Raw genomic sequence first — 14,134 nt, forward strand, 5'->3', positions numbered from 1 at the left:
ATTATTAACTTTTAAAATAAAGAAATTCTTTATATTTGTAGGAGTTCTTTACATTTGTAGGAATTCTTTAATTTGTAGGAATTCTGATATTTTGGACTTACTATTTTAACTTAAAAACTGAACGCCGATGCGCATTGATTCAGGATGATCAAAAAACGGTAAAAACTCAACAAAATTTGATTAAGATTCATTTTGTAAAGTAAATCCTTCCATAATCATACTTAATCCACTCCTAATTTACGTAAATTCGGGATAAGATCTAATCTTTTAATTGCTATTGTTTTTAAGAATGGTCCATATAATACTTGTAATATATCAGAATTTCTGAAACGTTTGCAGTTTACAATGTTAAACAAATTATGGTGTGTTTGCTTTGAAAATTATTACATTAGGTTTCCTGTAATAATACTACATAAAAATTTAAGTAAATAATGTTAGATATATATTAAAGGAATATTGAAGTTGATGACCAAAGCTATTTCAAATATGTTACACAACTCATTATGAAAAACTGATAATAAACATTTTAACAAACTTCTAAGTAAAAACTATGTTTCTTAAAACTATATTTGATATATTAAAATAAATTATACAAGTAAAAATAACAATTTCAAAATAACAATTTTTAAATTGATAAATGATAGTGAAGATTGTTCAAAGTATAAAGATTTCGGCCCGGCAATCATTTTGACTGAGAGAAAACTTTGAGGAAAGATAAATTCTTATATATGTTAAATTCTTAATTCATTGTTTCACATTTTATTATTCTGGTAAAAGGTCTTCATCAAAAACTTGATTACTCTTAATAAAAATAGCTCTATTCTCCTGACCAACCATTAAGGCAAAAACGGGGAAGGGAGGTCCTTTATTAGTGTCAAAATATTTAAGAGAATTAAATTTCGAGTAACAAAAGGAATTTTAAGTAAATGGTAGCAAATTACCGTTTATTAAATGCTGTTGAAACAAAGAGGCCATATATAAAAATGGTCAGATTAGTGCCATAAATAGTAATGGTCAAATGTTCAGTTATTTTTAATTAATTTATTTAGTTGTATGCATTTAACGTTTTAAAGACAATTTCCTTTTTTAAAGAGACATGTGTCAAGGGGATACCAAAAAATTAATAATTCGTGTATAATTAACGTTCGCTTTATATTACTCTTATTAATTAAAGTTCATGTTATAAAAAATATAACAAAAATTTAGCTTTTTTCGTCAATTTAAAGCATGATGAAGTGTTATTATTTTGTGTCAGTAACTAAAAACGTATTGTTTTGAACTTAGAAATGCATAGGAAAATGATTCTGCCTTACACTGATATGACCTATGTCAGTTGTAAATTACTCAATGTTAATTAATTGGTAAATTATTTTACCTCCGCATACTTTTTTTTTTTAATTTTACAGATGGTTTAATTTTTTCAATTTAAAGGCGTTTTTCTAATTGGGTATTAGTTAAGATTTCGCAACTTTTAATTGTGGAAAACAGCCACACTAAATAACAGACCGACCATAACCCGTATTACGGGTTGCTTTTTGCTAGTTAGAAGAATTTATATACATACACACACCCATATATATGCACAGGTTTCAATATATATTATAACCTGTAAAATTACTTTTCAATTACAGGCAGGGCCGCCAAGAGGGGGGGGGGGGGGCCGAAGGGACAGTTTGTCCCGGGCGGCAGATGTCGATGGGGCGCCACACTAGGCATCGCTTAGCGGAAATAGGATTTTGTACATATTTTTTAGTAATTTTTCATATTTAAACTTTTTAAGTTTTTTTTTTTTGCATTTAGTTTTAAACTCTTTATAAAAAAAAAATTATTTTAAGTTTTTTTAAACTTTTGACATCTTAAGGGTTTTTTTGAGGTTTTAAAAAACTCGCATTTTTGTTAAAATCCTTTCAAAGTATATGATAAGTGTTAAATTTCTATATTATCTTTATGCGAAATTAAGATAATCATGTATTTAATTGAATGTAAAACTAGAAATAGAAAAAAAGGGTTTTGGCATACCATTTTTTTGCTGATTTTTTGATTTCTTAAACATTGATTGATTTGAGCATGTGGTCACAGAGGTCGCCTCGTTTTTTTTTGAATAAAATATAGCTACTGCGAATTGACTTTACTGCCATGCAAAAAAATTGAGGCGACCTCTGTGACCTCATGCTTAAAAATCATTTTTACTACTGTGAATTTTATTCAAAAACCGACTAAATTCTGTGAAGTAAATGAAAATTCCGTAGTTCAATAACTTCCGGTAAGTTTTTATTTGATTCAGTTTTACCTTGCGAGTCTAAGTTTATTGCACTAAATAATGCTGGTTGTATGGTTAGTCTCAAAATTTTTCGAAGACTAGCTTTTGAGTCGATAAAAAACTTTAACAAATGTGGAAAAAAAAGCAGTTTGTTCTTCACTAAATACAAAGATTTATATATATACATACATACATATATATATATATATATATATATATATATATATATATATATATATATATATATATATATATATATATATATATATATATATATATATATATATATATATATATATATATATATATATATATATATATATATATATATATATATATATATATATATATATATATATATATATATATATATATATATATATATATATATATATATATATATATATAGTTAAAAGTTGTACACACATTTTATACATGTTTTAGGAGAAATACTGTAACAATAGGAACACCTGAAGCACCAAAACCTAGAAAATCTTTGTTAGAACTTACGAGTAGGATGAAACGTAAAAGAACTAATAATCTTCAGGGAAAAGAACTAGAAGAACTTGAACATGCTGTAAAAAGGTTTGCATCTAATCCCTCTACTGCACCCAGGTCTAATTTATATGGTCCAAATTTATCATCGCATACTTTTTGCAATTTGAGACTAACAGACAGAACATGGGCTGAATTTAAAAAAATTGTTACACAAAATCATCATCTTGTTCCTCCAGGTTTAACCAAGTTAAAAGAATACAAAAAATTGACATCCAGAGCAGGTGAAATATTCAGAAACTGAAGTAAAATGTAGTCTATTTAATATGATCAAACATTCAGTTTCTAGAGTGCTTAAATATCTTTTGGAGGATGAAGATAATTCTATTAAATTTTTAGCACAGGAGGAATGTGATAACATATATGTTATTTGCAAAGTGGGTGGTGATGGTCAGAGTGACCAATCTGAATTTCAGAATGCAGCAACTATGAAGAGAGGTGTGGATGATTCCACTGTGTATAGTGTTTGTACTGTTGGAGATTCGAAGTGGAAAAAAGATACCGTGGAAAAATTGTAATTCAAGAGAAGTTTGAACATTTACAAAATGAAATTTTGTCTTTAGAGAATATTAAGTTTACACTTCATGACAATACTTTTGTTATAAATTCAAGTTTGTCAACTATTTATACCACAATAAATGATGGTAAAACACTTAATGCTGTGGTATCAAAAATGCTTTAAAAAAATATAGCATCTCAGTGCTGTCATGTATGTCAAGCAAGTCCTAAGGAGTTTAATTTGGAAACCATTTGGAATAAAGATAAAGATGTAGACAAGAATATATTGAAACTTGGAATTTGCAGTCTTCATTTGTGGATATGCAGCATGGAGTGGGTTTTCAATACTGCTTGCAAACTTCCAGCAGTGAAACAAGGAAGAAAAATTCCAGCAAAAAACAGCCAAGAATTTATTGAAAACAAAAAAAAATTCCAGCACTTATTCAAAATACAATTAAAAATAAGGGTATCTTTTGTCAGGAAGGAAAGTGGTACATCCAACACTGGCAATGTTGCACGAAAATTCTTTAATAATCCATCTTTGACTGGGAGAATTTTAAATTTGAATACCACTATGATCAAACTATTTAGGGACCTGCTCATTGATATAAATAGTACAACCGCAAGACCGGATGTGAAAATTTTCAAGCAGAAATCTGAAGGTCTGTTTGGTCTCATTTCTAATGATCAGTTTTTAAAAGCCATTCCAATGTCACAGTCTGTACATAGAATGGTAGTTCATGGTGTTTCTTTTATTAAATATTTTAAGTATCCAATAGGTTCTTTGTCTGAGAGTGCCATTAAAGCCAGGAACAAAGCCAACAAAACTGCACGAGTAGGTCATGCATGATTAACTTCTTTTGCTGAAAATGCTAGGGATATAGCTAATTATTTATTTATGACATCTGACATGTACCTATACTGTAAGAAGAACAAAATGCAAGAGGTATAAAAGCTATACTGCAAGAAGATTAAGCTGATAACTGTTCTTAAGGTAAATATTGGAGAAAGCTATGTATTTCTTTAAATTTAAATATTTAATGTTATCGTTTAATTTTATTAATGATACATTTTAGGTGCTGGTGGTAGCCAATCTGATATTTCTGAGATCTTTTTACATAATCAAACAGTATGTTTTTTTTTATGCTTGCAAAAAAAAAAAAAAAAAAAATATCAGTTGTTAGAAAATTTGAAAAATAAGAATCCCAAACTTTCATGTTTGAGGAAAAATTGCATCAATTGGCTCAATTTTGCCATATTTTTGACTCAATTTGACTCAATTTTGCCATATTTTTGTTTTCCTCAAAGATGTGTCTAAAGTCCTATTTCTATTTAGTGATGCATAGTGCAATTCTTGAAGGCTTGTTGTAAATATTAAATGTTGCTCCACATAAGGATAACTGAGATACGTTTAGAGTAAAAATTTTAATTATATTTCAATTGTATCTATTTATTACAGTGAATAAAGTTTTTTCTTGAATGTATAATTATTAGAATTAGAATTTGATGATAGATAATTTCTATAATAAATAGTTTATATCTTAAACTACACTATTTATTACATTAACAAAACTTTTTAAAATTTTAATGTGTGTTGTTAAATAATTTTAGGAAGATAAAGAGTAATGGTTCATATTAAGAAAAGAAATCAAGGAAGCATCATTAAACCATGCAGCTGTAGTTGATAAGAAACTTTTAATAAACGGCTATTTTCATAGCCACATATTGTTAAAAACCTATTTTAGCATCAGAACCTCTATTTTGCATTTGAGGGGAATGGAACTACTGGAGTATTTATTTTACTTTTATTTATAATAAAATACTTGTTATTTCCCTTTTTATTTAACATGAAAATATAAGTGGAGACTAAAAATCCCTGTAACCCCTAAAAAAGATAAACTGATATATCAGACTTAGAGTTTTAAATATAAAAAACTATCGGTTTTATATCTTTTTAATCAAAAATCTAATTAGTCCGGATAAACCAACTAAAAAACCGGAATGAAACCGGTTTTAAAAAAGACCGGACTTTTTTTATAAATATATATAAAAACAAACAATTTCTCATAATTGATGCTTTGTTAAAAAAATTACTTCAAAATGTTAAACAGTTCTCTAGTTATAAGGCTATTTCCTTTTTTTCTATCAGCGCGACGCATAATGCGCCAGATGCCGAAGTAAAATAAAAATAGTTTTTTTAATCTTAAAATGCCATAATTGAAATGTAAATATTACTCGCGTTATATCATTATTTCTAATTCCTCGAAAAAATTTTAAAATATGAACTCATCATTGATTTCGTACTCTATACGCTGTTAAATTAAAAATGTCCCTTGAGATTTTCGCATTCATCAGACTAAAGTAAACAAAAACGTAAACATTGATAATTAGCAATAACAAACTGTGAATACAATTTAGAAATAATTCTTTTTAGAATTTACAAAGTTATAGTAAATATTTTTCAACTCTTAACAATCAATCTATTTATGATAATTCAGTTTAAGATTTATATTTAACTATTGAAATATTGATTTATGACATAGCTTTTTGAGATTGAGTTAATAATTTTTTGATGAGTTTGCGTAGTTGACTATGCTATTATTTTATTGATGCGTACGGTTATTTACAGTAACTGTTAATAATGAATCGTAAAAAACATTCTGGTGCCCAAAATAGGGCATTGGCTTCCAAAAGGGTAAAAAATGTGAAAAAAAATAAACAAACGCTCCTAGAATTACGTTGGTTTTACAAAGCTACTAATCAAAATACTGATTTGAAGGTGAGTTAGTAGAAGTATCTCTCTTTCTCTCTCTCTCTCTCTCTCTCTCTCTCTCTCTCTCTCTCTCTCTCTCTCTCTATATATATATATATATATATATATATATATATATATATATATATATATATATATATATTATTTTCGAAGCAATTTACGAATATTTTCGAAATTAATCATTTTTCACACAATGCCAATATCCGTTGTAGAGGGTGAAAGATCTTTTAGTAAACCTAAGATTATAAAAAACCATTTCAGAGCCACTATGGGACAAGAGCGACTTTCAAATCTTATGATGTTGTCTATTGAAAATGATCTCGCGAAATCATTGTCATATGATGAAGTAATTTATAATTTTGCCTCGAAAAAAGCTCGAAAATTTTATTTAAATTAGGAATTGTGAAATAAATGAAATAAAGTTAAAGTAGCAATAAAAGCATAATGTACTTTTTTGCTTCTATGCTAAAGTATATATATGAAGCGAAATCTAATGGCGCCAAAAAAGGTTTTGTCCCGGGCGGCTTGAAGGCTCTCGGCGGCCCTGACTACAGGTGAAAGAACTTTCTAGACTTGGTGGGAGCAGCGCTTAAAAATGTGTGACAAATGTATTAAACAGGTATATTTCAATATATCTGTTCAAATTAAATATAAACAGACATGTCTAGACATGTCTGTCTACTAACTACTCAGTTGTATTCATGTGTGCTTTTTCAAATCTTAATTGAGATATCCATTGTTGTTTTATTGCATAATTTTATCATGATTTAGTTTATATTAGTGATGTAAATTTTTCGGTAAACTTTGATTCAAAATTAATATACATTAATATATGTTTTATTTGTGTGATGTATGCTTTATCCGAAAGAGTTGCTATCTTGGATAAATTGGATCAATATTAAGTTGTTTTTTCCCCACTATTGATCGTTAAATGTTTACATTCGCTTGTAAACAATGTGAAGGTTAATATTAATGCTTGTAAAATGCACGAATATCTTACTGTAATGTTTTGAGATCTCTGCCTGACGGATTCATCCGTATTCTTATGTCATGTTTCACACAACTTATACAGGTTGTTTTGGAAAACTTAGGTGATCAAGTCAGAAAAAAGTTTTTTTTGTTGAATTTTTTGTTCTATTTAGAACACCGTTTATAGTTGTTAAAAGCTAATAAGTTGTTTTCATTTAGATGCAGTTACCCGATGTTTTAAGATAAATAAACACGATGTACGACGGTATATTGCAGATTGTTTGAAGTTTGCACCATATCGTTTGGATGGTGGAAAGCGAGCATCAAATCAAGAGGAGAGTGTGATGACAGAAGGTGATACAAAAGATGTTGATATTTATGATCAAGAATGATTTTATCAAGATCGTTTTCCAAATAATTTTTATTTTGTATAATTTTTTGTTTTAAAAATGTTTAAATTATCTTTGTGGTTTTATTTGCTTTCATTTACAGTTTAGTTATCTGCATTTACAAAATGACGAATGGGCAGATCATTTGTGAAACTATAATAAGATATATAAAATCAGCTTTTGCAGTCTTTATATTGTATTGAAATTTGATAGGATTTGTTAATGGTCACAATTTAGCTTGAATTAGTAAAGACTTGGATAAACTTTGAAAAAATAGCACATACAATGATTCTTATCACCCGCACAATATTTCTTATCTATGCAATATTGTTATTGTGAGTAGAATATTCTACTCAAAATAACATTATTGTACATATAAGAAATGCTCGTTGAACCAACGCTAAATCAACGTTAATATAACGTTGATCTGTGGTTTGTTTTCAACGTTTAACTAACGTTTGGTTTCAACGTAGATTTGCGTTTCCATTTTAACCAAAAATTAACGGCTTTTCAACCGTTAAAAAATTTTCAACCAATCAAAAAATTTCAACGTTTTTTCAACGTTTTTTCAACGTTAATATGCTTGCTGGGAATTAATGTTAATAAGATCTTAATGTTTCAGTATTTAACGAAAGCTAACTTTTATTTTATTTTTTACTTAAATTGTTTTGCAGTGGTCATAATTGCAAATTAAAAAACAGTTGGAAAGTTTTCCTGTCCTATGAGAAATAAACCAACTGGTGTGAGTTGCTATTACCATCTTTTAGTTTACTAAGAAAAATTCAAAATTGCGATATAAATACATTTAAAGCTATAGCAGCTTTATTATAAAAACATTGTGTATAAAATGATTTCAAGCTTCTTATGGATGATTCGTGTGGATCCAAGATGACTCTTGGTTAAAAAAAAATTGATGACTGTGTTTCATCATTGCACCAGTCTGGTTTTAAAGAAAGAGCAGTTTTTATAGATTATCATTCAACTAATTTTAATGTCTTTTTAGAGTTTCATAAAGCATATACTGGAGATGGAAAACTATTTATTTATCATCCAGTTTACAATGGAGTATTAAAAGTATGTTTCTTCTCTGATATAATCAATTTAGTAAAAACTGTAAGAAATAACTTGGTGGTTGCAAAAAAATTTTTTTCCTTCCTTTTCATTTGATTTGTTCAGAGACAATTTTGAAGCTCCAGCTGGTTACATTTCATGGGATTTGTTTTATGAAATTTCCATGAAAAAGATCAATTATTAGATGGGAACATAAAAAAAGCAAGAAATAATAATTATTAGGTCATTCATCCTGAACACAACAAACAATGTCAACCTTGCATTGACAATATTTAATGAAACAGCTACAGCTGCAATATTAAGTTATTTTCCTCAAAGAAATGGCGCAGTATTTCAGTATTGGCGTTGTTATATGAGTTATTTATCACACTTAATTCAAAGTAGATATTTAATGCATGCAAGACACCTCTGTCTGATTTTATTAGCTAACTTTTTAGTATTCTAAACATTATTTCTCCTATTCTCGTTAAAAATTGCAGTTATTCTTTTTCAATTCGCTTAACAAGTTTTTAAGTTTTTTTAAAACAGTGCAGATTTAACTTTTGACGATCACCAAGAATGGATATGGATCTCGTATCGCTATAAATTTTTTTATAAATAATTTGCAAAAAGAAACTACAGATTCAGAAAGGAAAGATCAAGTAAAAGAGTTGAAAAAAGACAAAGAACCAATAAAATAGTGCTTACAAAATCATTTCATTATTCTTTTATACTTAAAAAATTGAAAAACTTTTTTACTTGAGAGCTTTAGATAGTCTTCGCAATATGTAAAGTTACTATTAGCAGAATGTTGTTATAAAAAGCATTCTGAAAACCTATTTCAATATTCCGTGTGTTAATAGAATAAACTGATGCAGACAATCAGTTAGCGAAGGATCTTGTGCAGCAAAATGTAAAAATGTAAATGATAAATATATATAGAGAAAATTTAAGTATTATCTAACGATATTAATAAGATAAATAATAAATAATAGTAAGATATGAACAAAACATTCATGTCGCATAACCAAACGTAACCAAGAACCCAAGCATTCTCCGTAATTTTCTTCATACATTTTTCTTCATACATTCTCTTCGTAATTATACATTTCATTCATAAATTTTCTTCGTAATTCTTCTTCATACTTTCTCCGTAAAAGAACTAGCCTCATAATTTCTTACGGAAAATGAAACAAATCAGGCTGTGTAAATTCATTCCAGAATCATTTTTGTCATACGCTTACCAAGACTTAATTTTTTAAAATAACTAAAACAATTTTTTAAAATAACTAAATTTCTTTGTTCTAAAATTGTTTTCTTACACTATTTTAGACTTTAGTAAGTTCCCAAAGACTTTTAGTTTTGCTCTTACTTTGTATATGATTGTTATTAACATTATCAGCACTTCCTCAAGCTTTGAAATATACTTATTTACAAAATTGTGCTTGCTTTGAGTCTTCGAAGCAGAGGCATGAAGTACTAATTAGTTAACTGCAAATCAGCAAAAGTGCGAAAGTTAACTTTGGCTGGCTTTTTAACAAAAACAACGAAAAGAAAAGTAAAACGTTATGGCCGTAAAAATGGCCGTAAAAGTTTTTTTTTTTATCTTTAGCAAAAATGTTTAATAAGTATGCTTCGTCACTCGACTACCGTCAACAACGTGTAATAACAAAAAGCGTACAAGTTTCTATTTCAGACTGTTTCATAAGCTATTTGTTATTTTTGAAAAACAAGTTTAAAGTATTAATCGAATATCAATTTTGCTCTAAGCCTTGAAGGGTTGAGACAAAGTTATCTAAGTTAGGCATACGTGTAGCGAATAGCAATTAAAACAAAATCCTATAAGATATGCATCCGTGTAGGCTGAAATTTCATGACACAACTAAATGACGCATGTAATTACATGGGTTAATCCAAACATGATAAGATGATCATGAACATCAAAATTTACTAATTACGTGGGTTTGCTTGTCGCAAAGTTACGTCTAAAAAACATTGTCAACAAAAATTTATCACGGCGATTAACAAACAGACGAGCCAGATTAACCATAAAATCGGCCCGATTAAAATAAAAAAAATAAAACAAAAACCTATAACGCCTGCAACAGTGCTGACATTGACACTTTGAATGTAACTCTTTCAATTAGATATTTAAACTCCATCAACCGTTTGAAAGATTCCAGTTTTAAGATTTGAAATCTTAAGCTGAATCAAATGTTGATCGACCGAACTTAATTTCTTAATTTTCAGCAAGTTTTATTCTTAAAAAAAAAAGGATTACTTAACCAAAATTTTCCCATTCACAACAATCAGTTATGAAATTAATTAAAAAGTAAAAAACTTTTATGCTTAAAAAAAAAACGTTAAATATTCTCAAGCATCATTTAAAACCTTTGTGTGGTTTTAAGAACTGGTATAATCAACTCAAAACTTAGAGTAGTAAAGATGGACTTTTCTGAAAAAACGTTTGAACAAAATCAGAGTTCGGTATTGTTCGAGTTGCATATGTTAATTAACAAGTTGAACTTTTTTTTTGAAAATTGGAAATTTTTTAAGCTATTTTTGCTACCGCAAATAGAAAGCTCAACTTGTATTACTATTGACGCACATAGGGAGTTAAAGCGACTGGTATCTGAAGCTAATTATTATATAACATAAGTGCGTAATATCTTGCAGTACTCGTGATCTAAAATGGGCAAATTTCCATAGAGCGCATTTAACTCCTGATTCATGATAAAAACACAGACCTAATAAATATTTTTTTATAAAATAAGAAAGAGTTATCTATTAACTTTAAATTGCTACTAACACTAGATTTTTGTGATTTTGTAATTTATAACGCTTATGCAATTTTTATTTGTAAATTTTTCAAAGAGAGAAAGAATTTTAAAACAGTCTGCGTTTTTATGAAAACTGATTCTAAAGACCTCGCGGATTAAAGAGGTTGCTATAAATTGTGAGGTAGTAACTAAAGTGATATAAGTTCAAAAAGAAGACTCAAGATGAAGGTTTTACTGATTGTGTGTGCTGTCGTTGCTTTTGTAAGCGCAAATAGTAAGTCAGAACAACTTTTAACCTGCCGCGTTTTGTTTTAAGTACTGATTGCTTGAGCGAAAGTGTTTGAAATACTAAAAACGTCTTTTTTATAATCATTATACTTTTCACATTGTCATAAGACTTGATCTCCCAAACACGTATTTATTTGCTAGCTTTTAAATTTCATCATCATGCACAAGTAGTTTGTTTGCTAAATTTGATGCAAATTTTTCATTTAGACATTTTGAATAAGCAACAACTAAAAGATGAAATTGTGAAAGAGATTGAAGTTGAAATTTTAAAAAAAATTCTTGCAGACGATGATGACGAGGCAGAGCAAGATGATCTCTCCAGTAATTTTTATTTTTATAAACTATTTACTTTTATCACTTACTCATCTGAATATTTATTTGTTAAAAGAAAAGCGAACAAATGGTTGAGTTCTTGAACTCTGTTTAGATTTAGGTGAACGTCGTGTCAAAGACTTGATCAATATTCCAGGGCTTTCAATCCCGGGTTGGTCTATTCCAAGTGTCCCTTCAATCAGAATCCCTTCAATCAGGATCCCTTCGATTAGACGATGGTTTGGAAAAAAATGAGGACAATTGTATATTTCAAAGCGATTTTTTTTCTGATAATAAATAACATTTTTAAAATATTGTCTGGTGTATCCCAAAATCCCGAAATCCTAAAACCAAAAGTTAATCCACCTTTTAGATAATAACCTTTAAAATAAGTAGGGGAAATTTAATCATCCAACAATTTTTTATCACTAGTTCTTTTTAGCTTTGCCAGTACTCCTTAATACTCCTCCAAGATGAGGAAACATCAAGAAAATATTCCGAAGCATAACGGGGAAGGGTATACAATTTATTTCGCCCTCATTATACTTTTTAATATATATTCTATGCATTTTTTTTTGCTCTTCATAAGTTCCAGATAAATCTTGCGAATAATAATAAGGCAAGATCTAAAAGAACTTATGCATCAGTCAACCGCGGGCTGGTTATGCAGTATTCCGCGAAATACCTCAATGGCATTAAGCTCTTTTAAAGTTCAAAATTGCTTTCCTAACAAAAATAAAACACGTCATGAACTTAAAACTTTTTTAAAATTCGTTTGCACAATTCAAGATTCTGATGGATTATGGGGAAAAGGCTTTAATGCGTATGGAGATGAAGAAGGATGCGTTAGATGAAGAAGGATCAAAGATGCATTATTACTTTTATTGACTCTAAATCGAATTTTTGCATTATTTTGCCAGAGTGAATTCAGGTCATAACAAACCATCTCTCGATAAATGCTTTCGATGATACATTTTCTTTATAATCGTAAACCATGGCGTACTTTATAACAAGCCTATTCACCGTGCCGATGACGTCATAAACTGGAGGCGAGTTTTTTTTAACAGAAAAAAACAAACACTTTGTTCTTTTTTTATTTTTTTTTAATCAACAATGCACAATAAAATACAATATATATTTTATCAGCAATATGCAGTAAAATACAATATATTATCAACAATATGCAGTAAAATACAATTTATTGATAATATTTTTTCTAATTCTCGCAAGTTATCAAATATCAAACATTTTTGAATTTGAATCGACTTCACACACAGGACGTATTTTACATAAAAATTTAAGTCCACCAAACAAAGTTACTACCATAAAACTTAAAACAGTATTAGCAAGATCACTTGGATTTTTAACTGCTTTTCCAAAAACTGTTCTCCCATGGTACTGCAACATAGTCTTAATAAACTTCATTTAATAAAAGAATACAATTTTTATGTCTAATATCTGTTTTACTTGAAAAAACCTTTTTTAGATAAATATATCCTCAGGAATAGACTTTACTTTTGATATTAGTCTTGTTAATTTCGTAATGCTAGGAAGTTCAAAGTCTTCTCTGAGATGATTATATGTAGCATGTGATATTGCAAAGTACTCAAATACTCTTACCATTCTTTCAACAGAATACCTTTTATTGGTAACAAGTTTTGAAAAAAGTTGCTGTTGAATAATATTTTTTTTACTACTTATCTCGTAAGTATTAAAAAATCGAACAGCTTCTACAATATGGGACCATCTATTCAATATGGTGATTCTGTTTTTTAAGAGAGTTTTTGTTACACAAATAACTCCACAATGAAATAATTTATAATGAAAGTTATTATCTACTTTCAGAACAAATAATGGCGCACCAATGTTATGAAAGAACTCTAATGATTTAATCAATACTTGATTCTCTGTTTTAGTATGAAGTAGTATATCAACTCCATTAAAGCTGTTGTTTTCTATGTTTGTTTTCAGATCATTAAACGATTTTACAACACCTTTAAAATTGAACTCAGAAAATTCATCAAGTTGAAAAATTCTAATTTCTACATCAGTTCTCGTCATGTCGTAAACGCGTTTGACTTAACTCGGAGTATGACAAGGATGACGGGGAAACCCAGTAATATGTTAAAAACCATAAGCTTTCAGATATTCTAGATCCCAGTGTTAAAATCTTTCTTCAATATCGGAACATGTCTTTGCACCAACAGACATATTCCGACATGGAAGGAAGATTTTAAGGAAAAAGTCTCATCAAATATAA

The 14,134-nt window shown here is 28.6% G+C and overlaps 2 protein-coding genes and 1 long non-coding RNA gene across 6 annotated transcripts in view; all 3 read left to right on the top strand.

Annotated features, from left to right (window-relative positions):
• Positions 1–7,535, top strand: part of LOC145186465 (uncharacterized) — a 167,846-nt gene extending 160,311 nt beyond the window's left edge. For 2 of the 4 annotated variants that reach the window (XM_090072971.1, XM_090072972.1), the window contains exon 14: positions 7,275–7,533. In XM_090072971.1, the coding sequence (XP_089929097.1) occupies positions 7,275–7,447 (173 nt within the window). In that variant the 3' untranslated portion in view covers positions 7,448–7,533. Of the gene's footprint in view, positions 1–6,640; positions 6,692–7,274 lie in introns of those variants that run through there. The other 2 variants (XM_090072974.1, XM_090072975.1) reach the window with 2 other exon arrangements.
• On the top strand, positions 2,237–4,484 carry LOC149878234 (uncharacterized). The gene is made up of 4 exons (XR_016447615.1): positions 2,237–2,263; positions 2,705–3,975; positions 4,093–4,307; positions 4,390–4,484. It is a non-coding gene; the product is annotated as an uncharacterized LOC149878234 (long non-coding RNA).
• Positions 7,536–11,440: 3,905 nt separating the features above from the next.
• On the top strand, positions 11,441–12,186 carry LOC149878235 (uncharacterized). The gene is made up of 3 exons (XM_090073318.1): positions 11,441–11,548; positions 11,770–11,883; positions 11,990–12,186. Exons 1-3 carry the CDS (start codon positions 11,497–11,499, stop codon positions 12,127–12,129), a joined length of 306 nt encoding a protein of 101 aa, XP_089929444.1. The 5' UTR covers positions 11,441–11,496; the 3' UTR covers positions 12,130–12,186.
• Positions 12,187–14,134: the final 1,948 nt, after the last annotated feature.

Source organism: Hydra viridissima, unplaced genomic scaffold (genome assembly GCF_058129835.1).
Source record: "Hydra viridissima isolate aposymbiotic clone 2 unplaced genomic scaffold, HvirCarnegie_v1 scaffold_15, whole genome shotgun sequence".
NCBI classification, from domain to species: Eukaryota; Metazoa; Cnidaria; class Hydrozoa; order Anthoathecata; family Hydridae; genus Hydra; species Hydra viridissima.

What these genes read in the sequence shown, in the direction of transcription:
- LOC149878235 (XM_090073318.1), top strand. Translation starts at nt 11,497, where the DNA reads ATGAAGGTTTTACTGATTGTGTGTGCTGTCGTTGCTTTTGTAAGCGCA. An exon ending in TGCTTTTGTAAGCGCAAATA is followed by an intron (nt 11,549 to 11,769) that starts GTAAGTCAGAAC and finishes TTTTTCATTTAG; the next exon opens with ACATTTTGAATAAGCAACAA. An exon ending in AGAGCAAGATGATCTCTCCA is followed by an intron (nt 11,884 to 11,989) that starts GTAATTTTTATT and finishes AACTCTGTTTAG; the next exon opens with ATTTAGGTGAACGTCGTGTC.